The sequence below is a fragment of the Podarcis liolepis genome, assembly GCF_965112155.1.
Source record: "Podarcis liolepis genome assembly, chromosome: 8".
In the NCBI taxonomy this organism is placed as follows: domain Eukaryota; kingdom Metazoa; phylum Chordata; class Lepidosauria; order Squamata; family Lacertidae; genus Podarcis; species Podarcis liolepis.
Window position 1 is genome coordinate 81,981,116 of NC_139560.1, and position 18,225 is coordinate 81,999,340.

The 18,225-nt window shown below is 45.6% G+C and overlaps 1 protein-coding gene across 2 annotated transcripts in view; it reads right to left on the minus strand.

Annotated features, from left to right (window-relative positions):
• Positions 1 to 18,225, minus strand: part of MYO10 (myosin X) — a 203,916-nt gene that overhangs the window by 139,337 nt on the left and 46,354 nt on the right. For both annotated transcript variants that reach the window (XM_083518955.1, XM_083518956.1), the window contains exon 2: positions 8,226 to 8,324. In XM_083518955.1, coding sequence (XP_083375081.1) covers positions 8,226 to 8,324 — 99 coding nt within the window. The remainder of the gene's footprint in view (positions 1 to 8,225; positions 8,325 to 18,225) is intronic.

Here is an 18,225-nt window from a genome sequence, read left to right on the forward strand (position 1 = left end):
TTGTAAAATAATAGTAATAATATTTATTTATTTTTAATTTGATTTGATTTTACAAGTGTAGAATTATAACAAAACAAAATACAAATCCATCAAGGCAATGGTGATGCCCCATGTTATTGTCAGTTCAACCCGTACTTTCACAAAATAAATTTGGCTGCTTTTTTTGCTAGATAATCCAGTTGCAGCACCAACACTTCCAAAATGCCACGCTAATCTCAATTTTATTCTCATGCCAACAACCGCCTTGCAAATTCTGAGAACCCCATTTCCAAAACAGTACAGTGGTGCCTCGCAAGACGAAATTAATTTGTTCCGCGAGTTTTTTCGTCTAGCGAATTTTTCGTCTTGCGAAGCACGGTGTCGGAAAAGTTTTGGAAAAGCTTCAGAAATCACCAAAAACCTCAAAAAAGGCTACCACACAGCGTTCTATGAGTTGCTCCTCGAAGTCAAGTCGCAACTGTATTAACGGTGTTAAGAAAAAGGAAACAAACTTGCAAGACGTTTTCGTCTTGCGAAGCAAGCCCATAGGGAAATTCGTCTTGCGAAGCAGCTCAAAAACCGCAAAACCCTTTCGTCTAGCAAGTTTTTCGTCTTGCGAGGCATTCGTCTTGCGGGGCACCACTGTACAGTACTTCACCAGGTCCATTTCATCAAGCCTCCAGCAAATGGCAGTTGTTTGTCGGCAACTAACCTTGGCGACAGACTGAAGGGTGTTATGTATTCAGCTACGTTGCTGAAAGGCAGATAAGTTAATATCAAGACCCTGATATGGTTCTGTTCTCAGCAAAGAGAACATCTGTCCCGTTATCAGCTCAGCTGAAGCTTTCAACATCCCACTCCACAATATCCCCTGCCAAGAACAAACAGCTGAAATGGACTCAGGAGTTTGCAACTGTAGAAAAGCTGAATTTGCAAAACAAAACAAAAAAGCCTAGGAAAGCTAAAGTGCGCTGCAATACAATTTAGAAGACCAACGTAAGAGAGGGAGAGAGAGAAGCCAAAGTGTATTATTGTTAGGAATGAACTGAAGCTGGTCCTGCATTTTGTTTCCACTTTCCTTCCAAACTGCCCCACAACCAAGGACAGCAAGTTTTCAATGCCAATGGCCATTCTGACTTTCCAAGGAACAAGAAGGCAGATCTTGGAGATGCTGCCTCCAGAAGGTTAAATGTCAAAATAAAATTAAAAACCTAAAAATCAAAACCTTTCATGAGCAGCACCAAGCTGTTGAGGCTTATGTTCAGGAAACCTTTTGAAATAGTTGTTCGTTTTCATCCTCTGTGTTTGATGATCACAGAATCATAGAATTATAGAGTCATCTAATCCAAGCCCTTGCAATTCAGGCTCAAGCCCAGGACCCTGAGATTAAGAGTCTTGTGTTCTACTGACTGAGATAACAACCAATGCCTTAATGTAGAAAACCCAGACAGATGGGTATAAATAATAAATTGTTATATTATTATTATTATTATTATTATTATTATTATTATTATTATTAAACGTGTCATAACCTCATTTGTCTGCTACCTGTTGGCGTCGCACTGGCTGCCTGTTGACCCATGAGTTTAACTTTCTGAAAGTAGAGACACTTCTGTAAGATCAGTCCATTTGCTGTGTGGTACCGGTTTGGATCTTGCCCTGACTTTTTCAACTTTGGTATTGGTTTATTTCTAAAAATGGGGGACTCCCTGGTCCTGAATGGGGTAACTGTGCCCCTGAAGGACCAGATGCGCAGCCTGGGAGTCATTTTGGACTCACAGCTGTCCATGGAGGCGCAGGTTAATTCTATGTCCAGGGCGGCTGTCTACCAGCTCCATCTGGTACGTAGGCTGAGACCCTACCTGCCCACAGACATTCTTGCCAGAGTGGTGCATGCTCTAGTGATCTCCCGCTTGGACTACTGCAATGGGCTCTAGGTGGGGCTACCTTTGAAGGTGACCCAGAAACTGCAATTAATCCAGAATGCAGCAGCTAGACTGGTGACTGGGAGGGCCTTCTGGCGGTTCCCTCATTGCGAAAAGTGAGGTTACAGGGAAACAGACAGAGGGCCTTCTCGGTAGTGGCGCCAGCCCTGTGGAACGTCCTCCCTTCAGATGGAAGGAAATAAGCAGCTATCTTATCTTTAAGAGACATCTGAAGGCAGCCCTGTTTAGGGAAGCTTTTAATATTTAATGCTGTATTGTTTTTAACACTTGATTGGAAGCTGCCGAGAGTGGCTGGGGAGGCTCAGCCAGATGGGTGGGGTATAAATAAACAACAACAACAACAACAACAACAACAACAACATATTATTATTATTATTATTATTATAAAAACGGAATAGATGGCATTTAAAAGGGTTATGTGTACAACAGTGGGGCATGGCTGGCCTAGCCGGTATCATAACTATCTTGCAATTCTTGCCCAAATAACGATGAATTCTGCCTTTAACCTCTTCCCCCTCCATGCAGGTTAAAACAAACAGCATCTCTGCCAACGCTCAGGTTCTCCTACATGGTGAGAATAACTGCAACTCGCCAGTCTCCCGTTCCCAGGGCGCATTAATGGGCTTCTCAATGCAGTCATTTTATCATAAACACCTTTAAACTTTTCTCGGTGATCGGGCTTGAAGCCAACGGAGAGTACACAAAATTTAATATGTCTAGCTAGTGCCAATTACTCGTGCAGCTGGAGCTCCAAACTTTCTAGAGCACATCGCATGAGCCTGCCACCAGCAGACCCCGTACACAAGAACTCAGATTCAGGAGGCCTGTCACCCCCAAGTCAAAGGGTAATAAATGTATGGAATAGTGATGTATGGAAGTGAGAGCTGGACCATAAAGAAGGCTGATCGCCGAAGAATTGATGCTTTTGAATTATGGTGCTGGAGGAGACTCTTGAGAGTCCCATGGACTGCAAGAAGATCAAACCTATCCATTCTGAAGGAAATCAGCCCTGAGTGCTCACTTGAAGGACAGATTGTGAAGCTGAGGCTCCAATACTTTGGCCACCTCATGAGAAGAGAAGACTCCTTGGAAAAGACCCTGATGTTGGGAAAGATGGAGGGCACAAGGAGAAGGGGACGACAGAGGACGAGATGGTTGGACAGTGTTCTCAAAGCTACCAGCATGAGTTTGACCAAACAGCGGGAGGCAGTGGAAGACAGGAGTGCCTGGCGTGCTCTGGTCCAGGGGGTCACGAAGAGTCGGACACGACTAAACGACTAAACAACAACAAAAGGTAATAAAAGCATTCTGGGAAATGATATATAAGAGATGAAAAAAGTGTTTAAATTAACTTAACTGTAAAAAAAACCAACAACCAGGGGCTTTTTTATTGGGAATTATTATATTAAAAAAAGTTACATCATCCTACCATGTCAGAACTGTACAGGCATTTATCTCAGACAGTCGGAAAAGCTTGGAAAGCAGCAACAATAAAACTTGAGTATGTGTAACTGCTCATGTTCATTCCTGGTTACCTTTGCCTCTCCTAGACTTCCATTCTATTACTGGTATTTCTCCCTTCCTTCATTCCTAGAATCCTAGAACTGTAGAGTTGGAAGGGACCCCCCAAGGGTCGAAGAAGAAGAAGAAGAAGAAGAAGAAGAAGAAGAAGAAGAAGAAGAAGAAGAATTTATACCCCGCCCTCCCCGGACAGAGACGGGCTCAGGGCGGCTAACACTAGTAAAATTACAATAAAAAATAAAATAAATAAACCAATTTAAAACACAGGTTAAAAATACAATTTAAAATGCAGCCTCATTTTAATAATAGCCCTTAGATCAAAACCATAAGGAGAGGGAAACATAAGGGTCAGACTGAGTCCAAACCAAAGGCCAGGCGGAACATGGGTCTTGCAGGTCCTGCGGAAAGATGTCAAGTCCTGCAGGGCCCTAGTCTCTTGTGACAGAGCGTTCCACCAAGTCGGGGCCAGTACTGAAAAGGCCCTGGCCCTAGTTGAGACCAATCTAACCACCTTCCGACTTGGGACCGCCAAGGTGTTGTCATTTGTGGACCTTAAGGTCCTCCACGGGGCATATCAGGAGAGGCGGTCCTGTAGGTCCAACCCCCTGCACTGCAGGAATCTGCTGCCCAGCGTGGGCTCCACGACCCTGAGATTAAGAGTCTCATTCTTCACCAACTGAGCTATCTCACTTCCCCTTCCCCCTGTTGGCTTCTATGTGCCACTATCAACATTTAACCAAAGAGGAATGGCAACTTAAGTTGACAGAATATGCACAACTCGCAGACTTAACATACAGAATAAGAGAACAGGAAGAACATACGTTTAGAGAAGAGTGGAAAATGTTTCTTGTATATTGGAGGGGGGGCACTTGAAAACGTTGGCAGTATTAAGATAAATTCAACAGTGTAAATAAGTTTGGATGGATGTAATAATGGAATACTGACTGGTTTAGTTTATGTAAAATATGCAGGGATTTATGATATGCAAAATTAAACCATGGAAAGAAAAGAAGCGAAGTCACTGATATTTTAAGGACGTTTAAATGAGACTGCAATGCACTCTACGTGGGGCTACCTTTGAAGGTGACTCGGAAACTACAACTAATCCAGAATGCGGCAGCTAGACTGGTGACTGGGAGCGGCCGCCGGGACCACATAACACCGGTCTTGAAAGACCTACATTGACTCCCAGTACGTTTCCGAGCACAATTCAAAGTGTTGGTGCTGACCTTTAAAGCCCTAAATGGCCTCGGTCCAGTATACCTGAAGGAGCGTCTCCACCCCCATCATTCTGCCCGGACGCTGAGGTCCAGCGCCGAGGGCCTTCTGGCGGTTTCCTCACTGCGAGAGGCCAAGTTACAGGGAACCAGGCAGAGGGCCTTTTCGGTAGTGGCGCCTGCCCTGTGGAATGCCCTTCCAGCAGATGTCAAAGCGATAAACAACTACCTGACATTCAGAAGACATCTTAAGGCAGCCCTGTTCAGGGAAGTTTTTAACGTGTGATATTTTACTGTATTTTTGGGTTCTATGGAAGCCGCCCAGAGTGGCTGGGGAGGCCCAGCCAGATGGGCGGGGTATAAATAATAAATTATTATTATTATTATTATTATTATTATTAATGTTATTATTATAAATTGTAAAACAGAAAATTATTTACACACACACACGCTTAACCTCCTTGTGGGCAAAGCCCCATATGCCTATTTTTGCAAAAACTACTCTTTATAAATGCACCAACGGGTGACATATAAATAACAACAAAAGGACCAGAAATACACATATTCTTTTCCAAAGCTAAGTCATCACAGCTCGGGAGTAACAAATCCTGCATCTCTGGGGAGGGATGAAGTGAATGGCGATATTTCGTTCTGCTTTCCACTGCCTTTTTTAACAGCAACTGCTATCGGATTTTGTGGTATTGTTTGATTTATTTTGTTTCGCATTTTTACTGCTGAGCACAAATTTAAGGTTTACTGTGTGCCACTTTGGGAAGCTTGAGCAAAGGGCAGATCGCAATGGCAAGTACCTCAAATAAATAAAATAAATCTCCCGACAAGAGCGAACGTTCCTCAGGGCGCCCCAGGCGCCTTTCAGAAGCAACCTGAGACGCAAGGCTGAATTTACTCTGTCTAGAAATGAACTCTGCAACACGGAATAGGTTTTGCATCCATTTCTTTGTTAAAGGTGCAGGATGAAATTAATGCGACAGTGCATTCCTCTTTGTGTGAGTGTGTCCCATGCTTCTCCCCATCTGAATTCTGTTGCTAAACAAAAAACCTTGAATCGTTTGCAAAAGGATAAGGTCTTTTGCATGCTTTATAGAGTCTTTTAAATTAACTTTCAATTAACATACAGTGGATGCTTGGGTTGCGAACGTAATCTGTGCGGGATGCACATTCGCAACCTGCAGCGTTCGCAACCCGCGTCTGTGCACGTGCGGGCTGCGATTTGGCACTTCTGCGCATAGCGCGATTTAGTGCTTCTGTGAGTGCGCGACCGCCGAAACCCAGAAGTAACCTGTTCCACTACTTCAGGGTTTTGGCTGTCCACAACTCAAAAAAAAACCCACAAACTAAAGTGGCTGTAACCCGAGGTATGACTGTATATATATATTTTCATGGAATTGAGCAAAGGAGGGACAATGTTAAGAAACTCGAGTCGGTGAGTTCTGTAAAGCAAGACTGTGCAAACTGTAACCCTTCCAGCAAACAGCCCAATGGGTATGTGTAATGGGAATTGGGGTTGCTTGTGCGTAAACTGCAAACTGCTCCAAGCTGGTCGTATAGCTAAACCTTTCCCTGGTTTGACAGCCCTTACAACGCGACTGTCTTAGTCACTGGCAGCATCTGTGAGTGGGCGTCTCCTAAACTTCCTCCAACATAGAAATTCTTTGACGCCAAGTCTCCTCCTAGATTCTCTGCGCGGAAGCCTTCTGCGCAGCGTGGGCGTGCCAAGCGGAGGTCCTGTGCTCTCTCCACTGATTTCACTGGAAGAGTCTTGGAGCCTCCCATCCGCAGTATTCTCAGCCTCCCCTTTCTCCCTGGTGTCCCCTGGATTTCCTTCCCCAGCGGAAGCTCTCTCTCTCTCCTTGCTAGTTCCCTCCCCTGCATCATTGGAGCGTCTTACCTCTCCTCTTGCCTCTGATGGCAGTTCCCTGTGGCCTAATAAATGCTGCCAGGCAGGCAGCAAAAACAAGTGGGTTATTGAGCCACAGCTGGGCTCCCACAGTTTAAGCACAACTTTGTCAGAATCAGTTAGAAGTAGATTTGTGTGTTCACCCCCAGATGCACTTTCAGAGGCGTATGTGTAGGAACCATATTGCAGGATGTGATCCATGAGAAGCAGTCAAGTACAACATTCCTTTTAACGCTAGAGAAGACATGCGAGGGAATGTTTGGTCCAGCCAGTCAAAACTTCCTGTTCCTCCTGGCTGGAGCATTCTTCCTTTTGCATGCGATAGAAGGTGGGTGTGACCTTACCAATCCAGGTAACAAAAGGACGAGTCGCGCAGCACCCTTCCTTCTTTTCGACTTCCTTCTTCGTTTGACCAGCTTTTGGCTAGGACTGCACTGCTAGTTCTCAGCTAGCAGAAGGACTGGGATTGTTCCCCCATATGGGGTAGACCCACATGTACATATTTGTAACTAAGTCTGCCTTCAGGAATCCAACTGTGAACTGATGTTAGTAAACTTAAAGGAACTTGCTAGTGCAAGTTAGGAAGGATATTAATAAACAATATATCTTCTCTTGCTACTCTGAATATTCCCAAACGTATGCCTTCTGAGGTGCCTGCCCCTGGGGTTCAGGCCTGCAGAAGAATATCCCAAGGCAGTTGTAATGGGTATGAGTTACTCGTGCGTAAACTGGTGCCTCTCTAGGCTAATTTGCCTTGTTAAACCTTTCTGACTGCACAGCCCCTTCTCATCGTGGCTGCCTCAGTCACTGGCAGAATCCGTCAGTGGGCATTTCTTGAACCTCTTCCAGCATAAAAGTTGTTTGACCCCCAGTCTCCTCCTCCTCTCACTGCGCGGGAGTCTTCTGCGCAGGGAAGGCGTGGGTAGCGGAGGACCTGGGCTCTCCTCACTGATGTCCAGTGAAGAGTCCTTGAGCCCTCTCTCCACTTCCCCCGTCTGCCCCCCTTTATCCCTGGTGTTGCGCTGATTGGCTTCCCCCTCTACTGAGCTGTTTCTCCCTCTGCTGCTGGGTCCTTCGCCAGCATCATCTGGGAGCCTCCTCTTCGCCTCTCGCTCCGATGTCAGTTCCCTGACAGCAGTGATCCATACAGAGATGGATGGGGGGATGTAGCAGTCTTCCTTAAAAGCAGGTCAGAAGAAGTATTGCACACACACACCATGAAGGTTGAGAGGACGGAAGCAAAAAGCAGAGCAGGAACTCATGCAGAGGCATAGAAGGTAGGCTCCTCTGCAATTCTCCGGGGCTCACAGAAGTCTTCGTTTCTCGCAGTGCCCTAGCGGGGTTTATTTTTCTCCACAGCACACAACTCTGCCCCAAATTGACCTCCTGGCTGAATACCTTTGCAGCAAAACACACCTTTGTCCTGATGGGAAGCTAAATCATTACAGGTAGTGGTAAAATAAATGGGGGGGGGGGAGAGTAAAAATGCACCAAGTCTAGAGACAAAAGATTGGTTGAAAAGTGTGGAATAAACTATGTATTAGAACACTTCAGCATTTAGAGGGGGAGAGTTGCTAGCACACTGAGTTTTACTTTATATATTTTTTAAAATAAATAAAAAGTCTTTAGAATAGATATATTTACCTGGCCATAATCCGTCCTGAACACAACAATTCCCTCCGCACAGGAAATTACAGTACTTGGATAATGCTGGCCATTTTCTCGCAACCAAACCCGTGCTCCCTAGAACGAGAAACACAAAAAACACAGGAATGAGCAGTTTGTACACCCAAATGTAAAGCAAACACCATGACTTTCCTTTTTCTATTTCCCACAAGCAGCCCACGCGGGCAGAGTCAGATCCAGTCGTGTGACTCGCGAGAAAGATGGAGATCACCCCCCAGCGAACAGATGGCTGTTTTCACTCAAGTTACAATCCGAAAAGGATCTGAAAAAGGGTATCGGCAGCCGTAAGAACAGCTGAATCCAATTCACCGAGTCACATATGCAAAATTGCAAGTGACGTTCAAATTTATGGCACAACGCATGGGCTCTCTCCAAACTCTTAAAATCTGGCAAGCCTTCACAAAAACAAGTCTCCTGCTTCGCTGAGGTGCATCAAGAAAGCTTAAATTTTTTCATGGCTTGAGAACAAACATTCCAGCGTTCTCCTCACTGCGCCCCCCCCCCTAAGAAAATGTAAAGGAAAATTTTTGAGCAGGTGGGGTGGGAGAGGAGCAAGACAAGCTTTCATTTGTACGCCAAGGGAGGTAGTTTCAGATCATCTCTTCTTACTCAAAGGACTTGGATTGAAATTATATAAATATATACTGTACAAGTACAGGGCTGGCCATAGGCAGAATGTTTTTAATACGCTGCATGACGGTGCATGCACTGAACTTTGCAGAATCCGACAACTGATATATATGTGAAAAAGCTTTTAAGGATGAAAACAAGCTTTCAGCTCTCGTGTTTGCAGGAATCTTGAAAACGTGCTCAAGGATTGCCCCATTAAAGTTCCCTTTCCCTTCTCCCTTTTTCTTCATCCAACTGGTAGCGACACGTCAGAAACTCAAGCAGCAATTTATAACCTGTTCTTTTAAACGTTTCTTATCTTAACAGTAATAGAAACAGTAATTGAAAGGCGGACGTCATTTCTTTTTTAGTATACATTTAAAGATATGAGTGCCCTTCGGCTTAGTGCACACTTTGTGCCTGTTGTGGCCTGCATACAATGGGGACAATGTTGGGTTATATACTTTGTTATTGTCTCTCTGCTCAGAGAGCAGAATCAACAAGCCTGCTGGAAAGTTTGCAATTCGCTAACTTCAAACAGCCACGAGTACCTTCCACGTTGTCTATACAGAGCTGATGTATAATCTCTTGAATGCAGCTGGGGTAGCTCACTCAGCAGAGCACGAGACTTGTAGAATAATAATAATAATAATAATAATTTATTATTTATACCCCGCCCATCTAGCTGGGTCACCCCAGCCACTCTGGGCGGTTTCCAACTGAATATTAAAAACAATACAGAATCAGACATTAAAAACTTCCCTAAACAGGGCCGCCTTCAGTTGTCTTTTAAAAGTAAAATAGTTGCTTATTGCCTTGACATCTGATGGGAGGGCGTTCCACAGGGCGGGTGCCACTACCGAGAAGGCCCTCTGCCTGGTTCCCTGTAGCTTTGCTTCTCACAATGAGGGAACCGCCAGAAGGCCCTCGGCGCTGGACCTCAGCATACGGGCTGGATGATGGGGGTGGAGATGCTCCTTCAGGTATACAGTGGTACCTCGGGTTACGTACTTAATTTGTTCCGGGGGTCCGTTCTTAACCTGAAACTGTTCTTAACCTGAAGCACCACTTTAGCTAATGGGGCCTCCTGCTGCCGCTGCACCGCCGCTGAACGATTTCTGTTCTCATCCTGAAGCAAAGTTCTTAACCTGAGGTACTATTTCTGGGTTATCGGAGTCTGTAAGCTGAAGCGTCTGTATCCTGAAGCGTATGTAACCCGAGGTACCAGTGTACAGGACCGAGGCCGTTTAGGGCTTTAAGGTCAGCACCAACACTTTGAATTGTGCTCGGAAACATACTGGGAGCCAATGAAGATCTTTCAGGACCGGAGTTATATGGTCTCGACAGCCACTCCCAGTCACCAGTCTAGCTGCCGCATTCTGGATTAATTGCAGTTTCCGAGTCACCTTCAAAGGTAGCCCCACGTAGAGCGCATTGCAGTAGTCCAAGCGGGAGATAACCAGAGCATGCACCACTCTGGCAAGACAGTCTTCATATCAGTCATGGGTTTGAATCCCCCGTGGGCCAAAAGATTCCTGCATTGCAAGGGGTTGGGCTGGATGACCCTCGTGGTCCCTTCCAACTCTATGATTCTATGCCAAAGGTTTTCAACCCTTCTGGGTCCACAGTTCCCTTGAACAGCTACCTTCTTTCTGCGGCACCCCTGTGGGGCTCAGGAGCCCAGTTATGTCACCCCTTGCCTACAGAGCTGGAAGCCTCTTTTTCAAACACTCTCCCATGTGGAGTGGTACCTCAGCCTCTTCCCCTCTCCTTGGGAATCCTTCGGGCAGCTGCAGCAGCCCCTGCCCCAGAGAGATGCCTCCATCCACTGCCCCACAGGGAAAAAGATTCACCCAGCCTTAGTCGCCCTACAGAGACTGGCCTCCAGGCAGCCACCCCAGTCTCTGAGCTGCCTCAGCTCCTGGCAACCAGCACCCACTAGCCAGCCCCAAGAGGAAGCATTCACCTGCGGAATTTGTAGCCAGGGCTGCTGCAACAGCCATGCAAGCCTTTGGGAGGCAGAGATGCAAGAGGGCATCAGAGGAATGGGGGAAGGAAAGAGGGACAGAGGCCAGTGTTGCCTGCGGCAGCCCTGACCATCATTCAAGGCTCCCCAAGATGCCATGGCACACTGGCTGAAAACCACTGCTCTATGCAATTTCTCAAAACCAGTAGGCTTCTGAAATCCTCGGAGCCTGCCAGGTTTATAAAAGATTTTATAGCTCCCAAGACAAGACAGACACAAGAGACGGGCAAAGAAGGTTATTTGTGTATGTCACTAGTGCGGCCCATGTTTTGATAGACCAAAAATGGAAAATGAGCGAGGTCTCAACTAAAAAAATAATGGCAACTTAAGCTGATGGAATGTGTAGCTTGCAGACCTAAGATATAGAATAAGAGAAGAACATGTGTTTAGAGAAGATTGGGGAATGTTTATTGAATATATGGGGGGAAATTGTGTACACTTGAAAATGTTGGCAGCATTAAGATAAATTCAACAGTTTAAATAAGTTTGGATGGATGTAATAATGGAATTCTGAATGGTTCAGTTTATGTAAAATACATAGGGATTTATGGTATGCGAAATGAACCATGGAAAGAGAAGGGAAGTCATTGACATTTTAAGGATGTTTAAATGAGTACAGTGGTACCTCGGGTTACATACGCTTCAGGTTACATACGCTTCAGGTTACACACTCCGCTAACCCAGAAATAGTGCTTCAGGTTAAGAACTTTGCTTCAGGATAAGAACAGAAATCGTGCTGCGGTGGCGCGCAGCAGCAGCAGGAGGCCCCATTAGCTAAAGTGGTGCTTCAGGTTAAGAACAGTTTCAGATTAAGAAAAGACCTCCGGAACGAATTAAGTACTTATCCCGAGGTACCACTGTATTCAAAATTGTAAAACAGAAAATTTAATACACACACACACACACACACACACACAAAGATAAGGGCAGTGTCATTTGAACTAGCCAGATGTTTAACTGAGAATCGATCAGTCAGTCCATCCTTTGAAAAATAAGATTTTAGAGCCAACTTGCTCAAAAATGGCAACTAGTCCTTCCATTTTGGCCACTGTAATCTTGGTTTAAGGAGCCATTTGGTCCTAGCTTATGTATCTGAATTTCTAACACTGAGGGGAAGACAGAACAAGGGAGATCTCCCTCTTCTTCCTGAAGCTTTTTGACGGGTCCCCACGCATATTTATCATGACCATTGCAAATGCGAAGAACTCAGCTCCCACACTGAGATAAGTGGACCGAACAACCATGGACCAACACCCATGTTGCCAAGACATTTCCCTTCGCCTGAAAGAGCCGGCCACTTGTGCAGGCACACACTTGCTCGGAGACTGGCTTATTGTTTCCGTCCACCCAAGTCTCTCCCTCCGAGTTCAAGCAGCTTTGGCTGCTGACAGAGGAATACGGACAACAGCAGTAGCTGGAGAGATAAAAGCTGACGGACACTTACAGCTGCCTGTCAAAGTCCGGCTGATTCGGTTATCGGCAGACAGCTGATGCCTGGGAGACACAGCTGCTTCCCTTCTCTATGCCAACTGGCTCTTTAAAAAATAATAATAATAGAATAATAATCATACAAGTTGCCGGACGTGGAGCTGGGCACCTGGCTCTTGCAGCAAGGTGTGTATGGGAGAGCACACAAACAGCATTTCCCACCCTTTTGTGATCACTGGGCTTGGTCTGAATTGCCGTCCTTTCACTCTTCACCCAAAATATATTTCTCCATTTAAGGATTCCCAACAAGAAGCTACAGGAAGAACTGGATATGGAACAACTGATTGGTTCAAAATTGGGAAAGGAGTACGACAAGGATGTATGTTGTCTCCCTGCTTATTTAACTTATTTGCAGAATTCATCATGTGAAAGGCTGGGCTGGATGAATCCCAAACTGGAATTAAGATTGCTGGAAGAAATATCAACAACCTCAGATATGCAGATGACACAAATTTGATGGCAGAAAGTGAGGAGGAATTAAAAAACCTTTTAATGAGGGTGAAAGAGGAGAGCGCAAAATATGGTGTGAAGCTCAACATCAAAAAGACTAAGATCGTGGCCACTGGTCCCATCACCTCCTGGCAAATAGAAGGGGAAGAAATGGAGGTAGTGAGAGAATTTTCTTTCTTGGGCTCCATGATCACTGCAGATGGTGACAGCAGCCACAAAATTAAAAGACGCCTGCTCCTTGGGAGAAAGGCAATGACAAACCTAGACAGCATCTTAAAAAGCAGAGACATCACCTTGCCAACAAAGGTCCATATAGTAAAAGCTATGGTTCTCCCAGTAGTGATGTATGGAAGTGAAAGCTGGACCATAAAGAAGGCTGATCGACGAAGAATTGATGCTTTTGAATTATGGTGCTGGAGGAGACTCTTGAGAGTCCCATGGACTGCAAGAAGATCAAACCTATCCATTCTGAAGGAAATCAGCCCTGAGTGCTCACTGGAAGAACAGATCGTGAAGCTGAGGCTCCAATACTTTGGCCACCTCATGAGAAGAGAAGACTCCCTGGAAAAGACCCTGATGTTGGGAAAGATGGAGGGCACAAGGAGAAGGGGATGACAGAGGACAGGACGGTTGGATAGTGTTCTTGAAGCTACCAGCATGAGTCTGACCAAACTGCGGGAGGCAGTGGAAGACAGGAGTGCCTGGCGTGCTCTGGTCCAGGGGGTCACAAAGAGTCGGACACGACTAAACGATTAAACAACAACAACAAAGAGGTCGGTGGCAGTTGGCGTCACCTCTCTCCCAGGGTATTGATCAATTTCCTTTAAAAAACCACTAACCAACACTAGAGAAAGAATCCCTTTAAAAAAGGCACAACTATTAGAGATGTGCACCCTCCCTAACAACTTTGTTTTGTGAGGGACAGGCATGCACCTCCAGACGATAGCGATGTCAGGAGCCATCCTGGAACCCAGGCGTCTTCACCCGGTCGCAAGCAGCTGATAGCCAGGTGCAAAATACGCCTGGCGAATTTTGAACGCTGCTGCCGGAGATAGGTTAAAGATGGCCTCTCCTTTTAAATTAGCAGTTTACTGAATTGAAAGTTCTTATAGGATAACAGCGGCTAGAATCTTAGTAGCAAGAAATTGGAAAAAATACAGCAACAACTAACACGGCGGATTGGCAAATCCTAATGGTAGAATACCTGCAGCTAGCAAAGACGACAGGAAGGATAAGAGGCCAAACAAAATGAATAGTCTATAAGGATTGGAGATTTTTTTTAAAGAATACTTTAAAAATTACAGCATAAAAGGAAACTTCTGGGCAGAATTAGACTGAACCTTGCTTTGTATAAATATAACTTTGTAGGGAAGTTAAGAGAAACTATATAAGAAATATGTAACTGTGTGGTATAAGATAATCAACAGATAAAGTACAGTGAGACTAACTGGAAGTCATTTCTAATTTCTTGTTTTATAAGTTTTACAATCTTTCACATCATTGAGAGTACAAATGATGTTAGTTATAAGAACTGTGTTGTTTCATATATTGCTATTGTCTGTTTGTCAATTTATAGTTTGTTTATTTGATTGTATGTTTGTTGGTTGGTTTGCTTTCTTGGCATAAATGTATCTATTTTAAAACAATAAAGCTATACAGTGGTGCCTCGCAAGACGAAATTAATCCGTTCCGCCAGTCTCTTCGTCTTGCGGTTTTCTCGTCTTGCGAAGCACGGCTATTAGCGGCTTAGCGGCTATTAGCGACTTAGCAGCTATTAACGCCTTAGCGGCTTTAAGAAAAAGGAAACAAACTCGCAAGACGTTTCGTCTTGCGAAGCAAGCCCATAGGGAAATTCGTCTTGCAGAACGACTCAAAAAACGGAAAACTAGCGAGTTTTTCATCTTGCGAGGCATTCGTCTTGCGGGGCACCACTGTATTTTTAAAAAAATGAATTGAAAGTTCTTGCACTTTGTGCGGTATATCCAAAAGCCACCTATACTGAGCTTTTGCTAATATATAAATCTATTTAAAAGCAGATGATAACTTAATTTACACATTTTCAATCTGCTGACAGCCCTACTTTTTAATCCCAGATTTGTTCCGATGGCAGCACTGAGTATGTGTTTCTACATAACTGAGGGGGCTTCAAAACAAAAACAAAAAAAAGCTTTAATTCACCGGAATTATCAAGGCATTTAAAGCATAGCCACCTCGCTGCACAGAAATCCTTGAGAGAGTTGGGAGGGGGCAGGGAATAGGGTATTTATCAATTTCCTTAAAAAAACAACCGGCATTGGAGAGGCCATCCCTTAAAGAAAGTTTCAACAACTATTAGAGATATGCAGCCTCCCTAACAACTTTGTTTTGTGAGGAACAGGACTTCTTCAAGCAGACGTAACGGTAAAACCAGGCTTGTCATTAGCCAATTACTTGCTCAACTAAATCAAAAATCTCTTTAACCTCCCCTGGAACAGCTGCAAAGGCCATCATGCTGCTCTTGCAGATGAGCGGCAGCACAAATATCTTGCAGGAAATGGGGGGATAGGAAAGGGCAACATATACCACCCAAAACCGGTTACAAATTGCCCAAATTGTGAAATCAATTTCATAGTTTTGGACCTGGCAATATATAGTGAATTGCAATGTGTTAGGGCTGGGTGATATATTGTCCAAAACCAGTTTTAAGTCCATATCACGATATTGGGTTTTAGAATTTTTGACCTAGCACTGTATCGTGAATCATGATGCATGAGTTTGTGCTATGCAAAAATCACCAAGGTGGGGAAAATCGTGAAGCCAGTCGGTGCCTCTACATAGCGCCAACTTTGTTCCAGACATTGCAATATATCAGTATATCACGAGGTTTAGCTGGTGATATAGCACAAAGCTGAAAACTAGATTTCATCCAGCCCTACTGTTCCTACATAGTTCCATCCTTATTTTAGACATCATGATGTATCGGTATACCACGATGTTTAGCCAGTGATATATTGTGATGTTGAAAACTGGGTATCACCCAGCCCTCGGAGTGGTGGTCGTTTATTTGCACCTCAGGATCTTGATGACATTTCATAAGCGTAAGTTTAGTAAAGAGAACAGCGTCTTCCTGCACATGAAGTTGTCTCCCTTCCTCTGCCCCCTGCTAGCATCCATTAAATCTCATAGATTTCTGTTACAGTGCCTTAATCTGCTTCTCCTTAGGTATGTTTCACCCCATGGCAAGCCTGAGATTGAAAGGCTTCTGCACGCTTTAAGCCAGGGGTCAGCAAACTTTTTCAGCAGGGGGCCAGTCCACTGTCCCTCAGACCTTGTGGGGGGCCAGACTATATTTTTTGGGGGGGGGAAATGAACAAATTCTTATGCCCCATGTCAGGGCTGCCTCAGGTCCCAGCTCACAAAGGACCAACGCCAGTTTCTCTTTATATACAGAAGTCTTTATTGAAGTTCATTTTTGGTTTGACAGCCGCGGCGCGCAGCCCTACATCTGAAACCCTAGACCGTTGAAGCTCCGTCTGAGTCCGTTCCTCCCCGACACCAGTTTAAGACCCTTGCCTTGCTCCACCTCCTTCTTTGCTCCCTCTTCCGCTGGGTCCTCCTGCCCGCTGGGGTTTCGCCCTTCCTAGACTCCTCTGACGCTGTTTCCCCCGATTGTTCCCCCTCCCTCCAGCGGGCTTTAGGACCTGGTTCCCAATCCGGGCTCTCTGCTGTCCCGCGCGCCTGTACATTTGAACTTGGCGCGCGCGCCCAGCTCCCAACCTTCCTTCTGACCGTTACACTACTCCTGTCACTGCTTTCCTCCTCTTCCGGGAGGTTAGCTGGCTATGACCTCTCCTCCATCTCCCCCTTCTCCGATGGAGGCGTGGTCAGCCCTGACCCATCTCCTCTGTCTGCTGGAGGAGACGCTGGTCCTGACACACGGGAACCTTCCCCCCCCCGCTACGCTCTGGTGGGGAAGCTGGTCCTGATCTCCAGCTGCCGCTTTGGGAGTCCCCGCTGGCCCCTTGCTTCTGGTGCGTCCCCCCTGGGACCCCCTTGTCCTGACCACCGGCGCCCCCTTCTGGGAATCCTCTGATTCGCTGGAGAGGCTCATGGAATCCCTCGGATCACTGTCATTCTCCCCCCCCCCGCTGTCCTCAGATTCTTCCCATTCGCTCTCCATCTCCTGTCTCCGCTGTGCCTCTGTCCCTGAGCCCCTGACACCCCACAAATAAGCCAGAGATGCATTTTAAATACAGTGGTACCTCTGGTTACGAACTTAATTCGTCCCAGAGGTCCATTCTTAACCTGACACCGTTCTTAACCTGAGGTACCACTTTAGCTAATGGGGCCCCCCGCTGCTGCCGTGCCGCCGGAGCACGATTTCTGTTCTCATCCTGAAGCAAAGTTCTTAACCCAAGGCACTACTTCCGGGATAGCGGAGTCTGTAACCTGAAGTGTTTCTAACCTGAGGTGTTTGTAACCCGAGGTACCACTGTAAAAGGACACATTCTACTCATGTAAAAACACGCTGATTCCTGGACTGTCCGCGGGCTGGATTTAGAAGGTGATTGGGCCGGATCCGGCCCCCAGGCCTTAGTTTGCCTACCCATGCTTTAAGCATTTGCGATGGCTGAGCCTCACTCTAAGAGCCTCTTCCTCAGTTGTGCACATACAAAGGGGCTCTTAAACAATGGTGTCCGGAACAAAACTCTTAAGACAGAGATCCCAGGATAAGAAAGAATACAAGAGCAGGGATTAAGGGCTCTGGGGCAAAATGGCTCAGCTATATACAATGAAGACAGACTTTCAGCGCATGGCAATACCCTCACTGAGAGAGAAAAAAGGTTTTCCACTCTAATCGGAAAGAGTGAAGGGAGGAGAAAGGAGGGAGGGCGAAACGCTGCCCAAACAATCTCTCTTCGCAACTGAAAGCTGCTCTGTGGTAGTGAAGAATGAAGAGATACATCATAAAATAAAAGTGCATGCTAAAATAATACCTGGATAGGCTTCCCTAAACAAAACAGGTTTTAGCAGGTGCTGAAAACTATGCAGTGAAGGCACCTGCCTAATATCAAAAAGCAGGGAGCAGCTTTCTCCCGACTGAAGTGCAGAGTACTTGTACATTCACAGGGAAACCAAAATGCTTGTTTACAAAGCTATTGTACTACCAACCTTACTGTATGCTTGTGAAACATGGACCACTTATAAACGCCATCTCCAACTCCTCGAAGATTCCATCAACAGTGTCTCCAAAAAATTGTACACATCACTTGGGAAGACAGGCAAACTAATGCCAGTGTACTGGAAGAAGCAAAGATTGCCAGTGTGGAAGCGATGATTCTTCAACATCAGCTTCGCTGGACTGGTCATGTTGTGTGGATGCCTGATTATCGTCTTCCAAAGCAA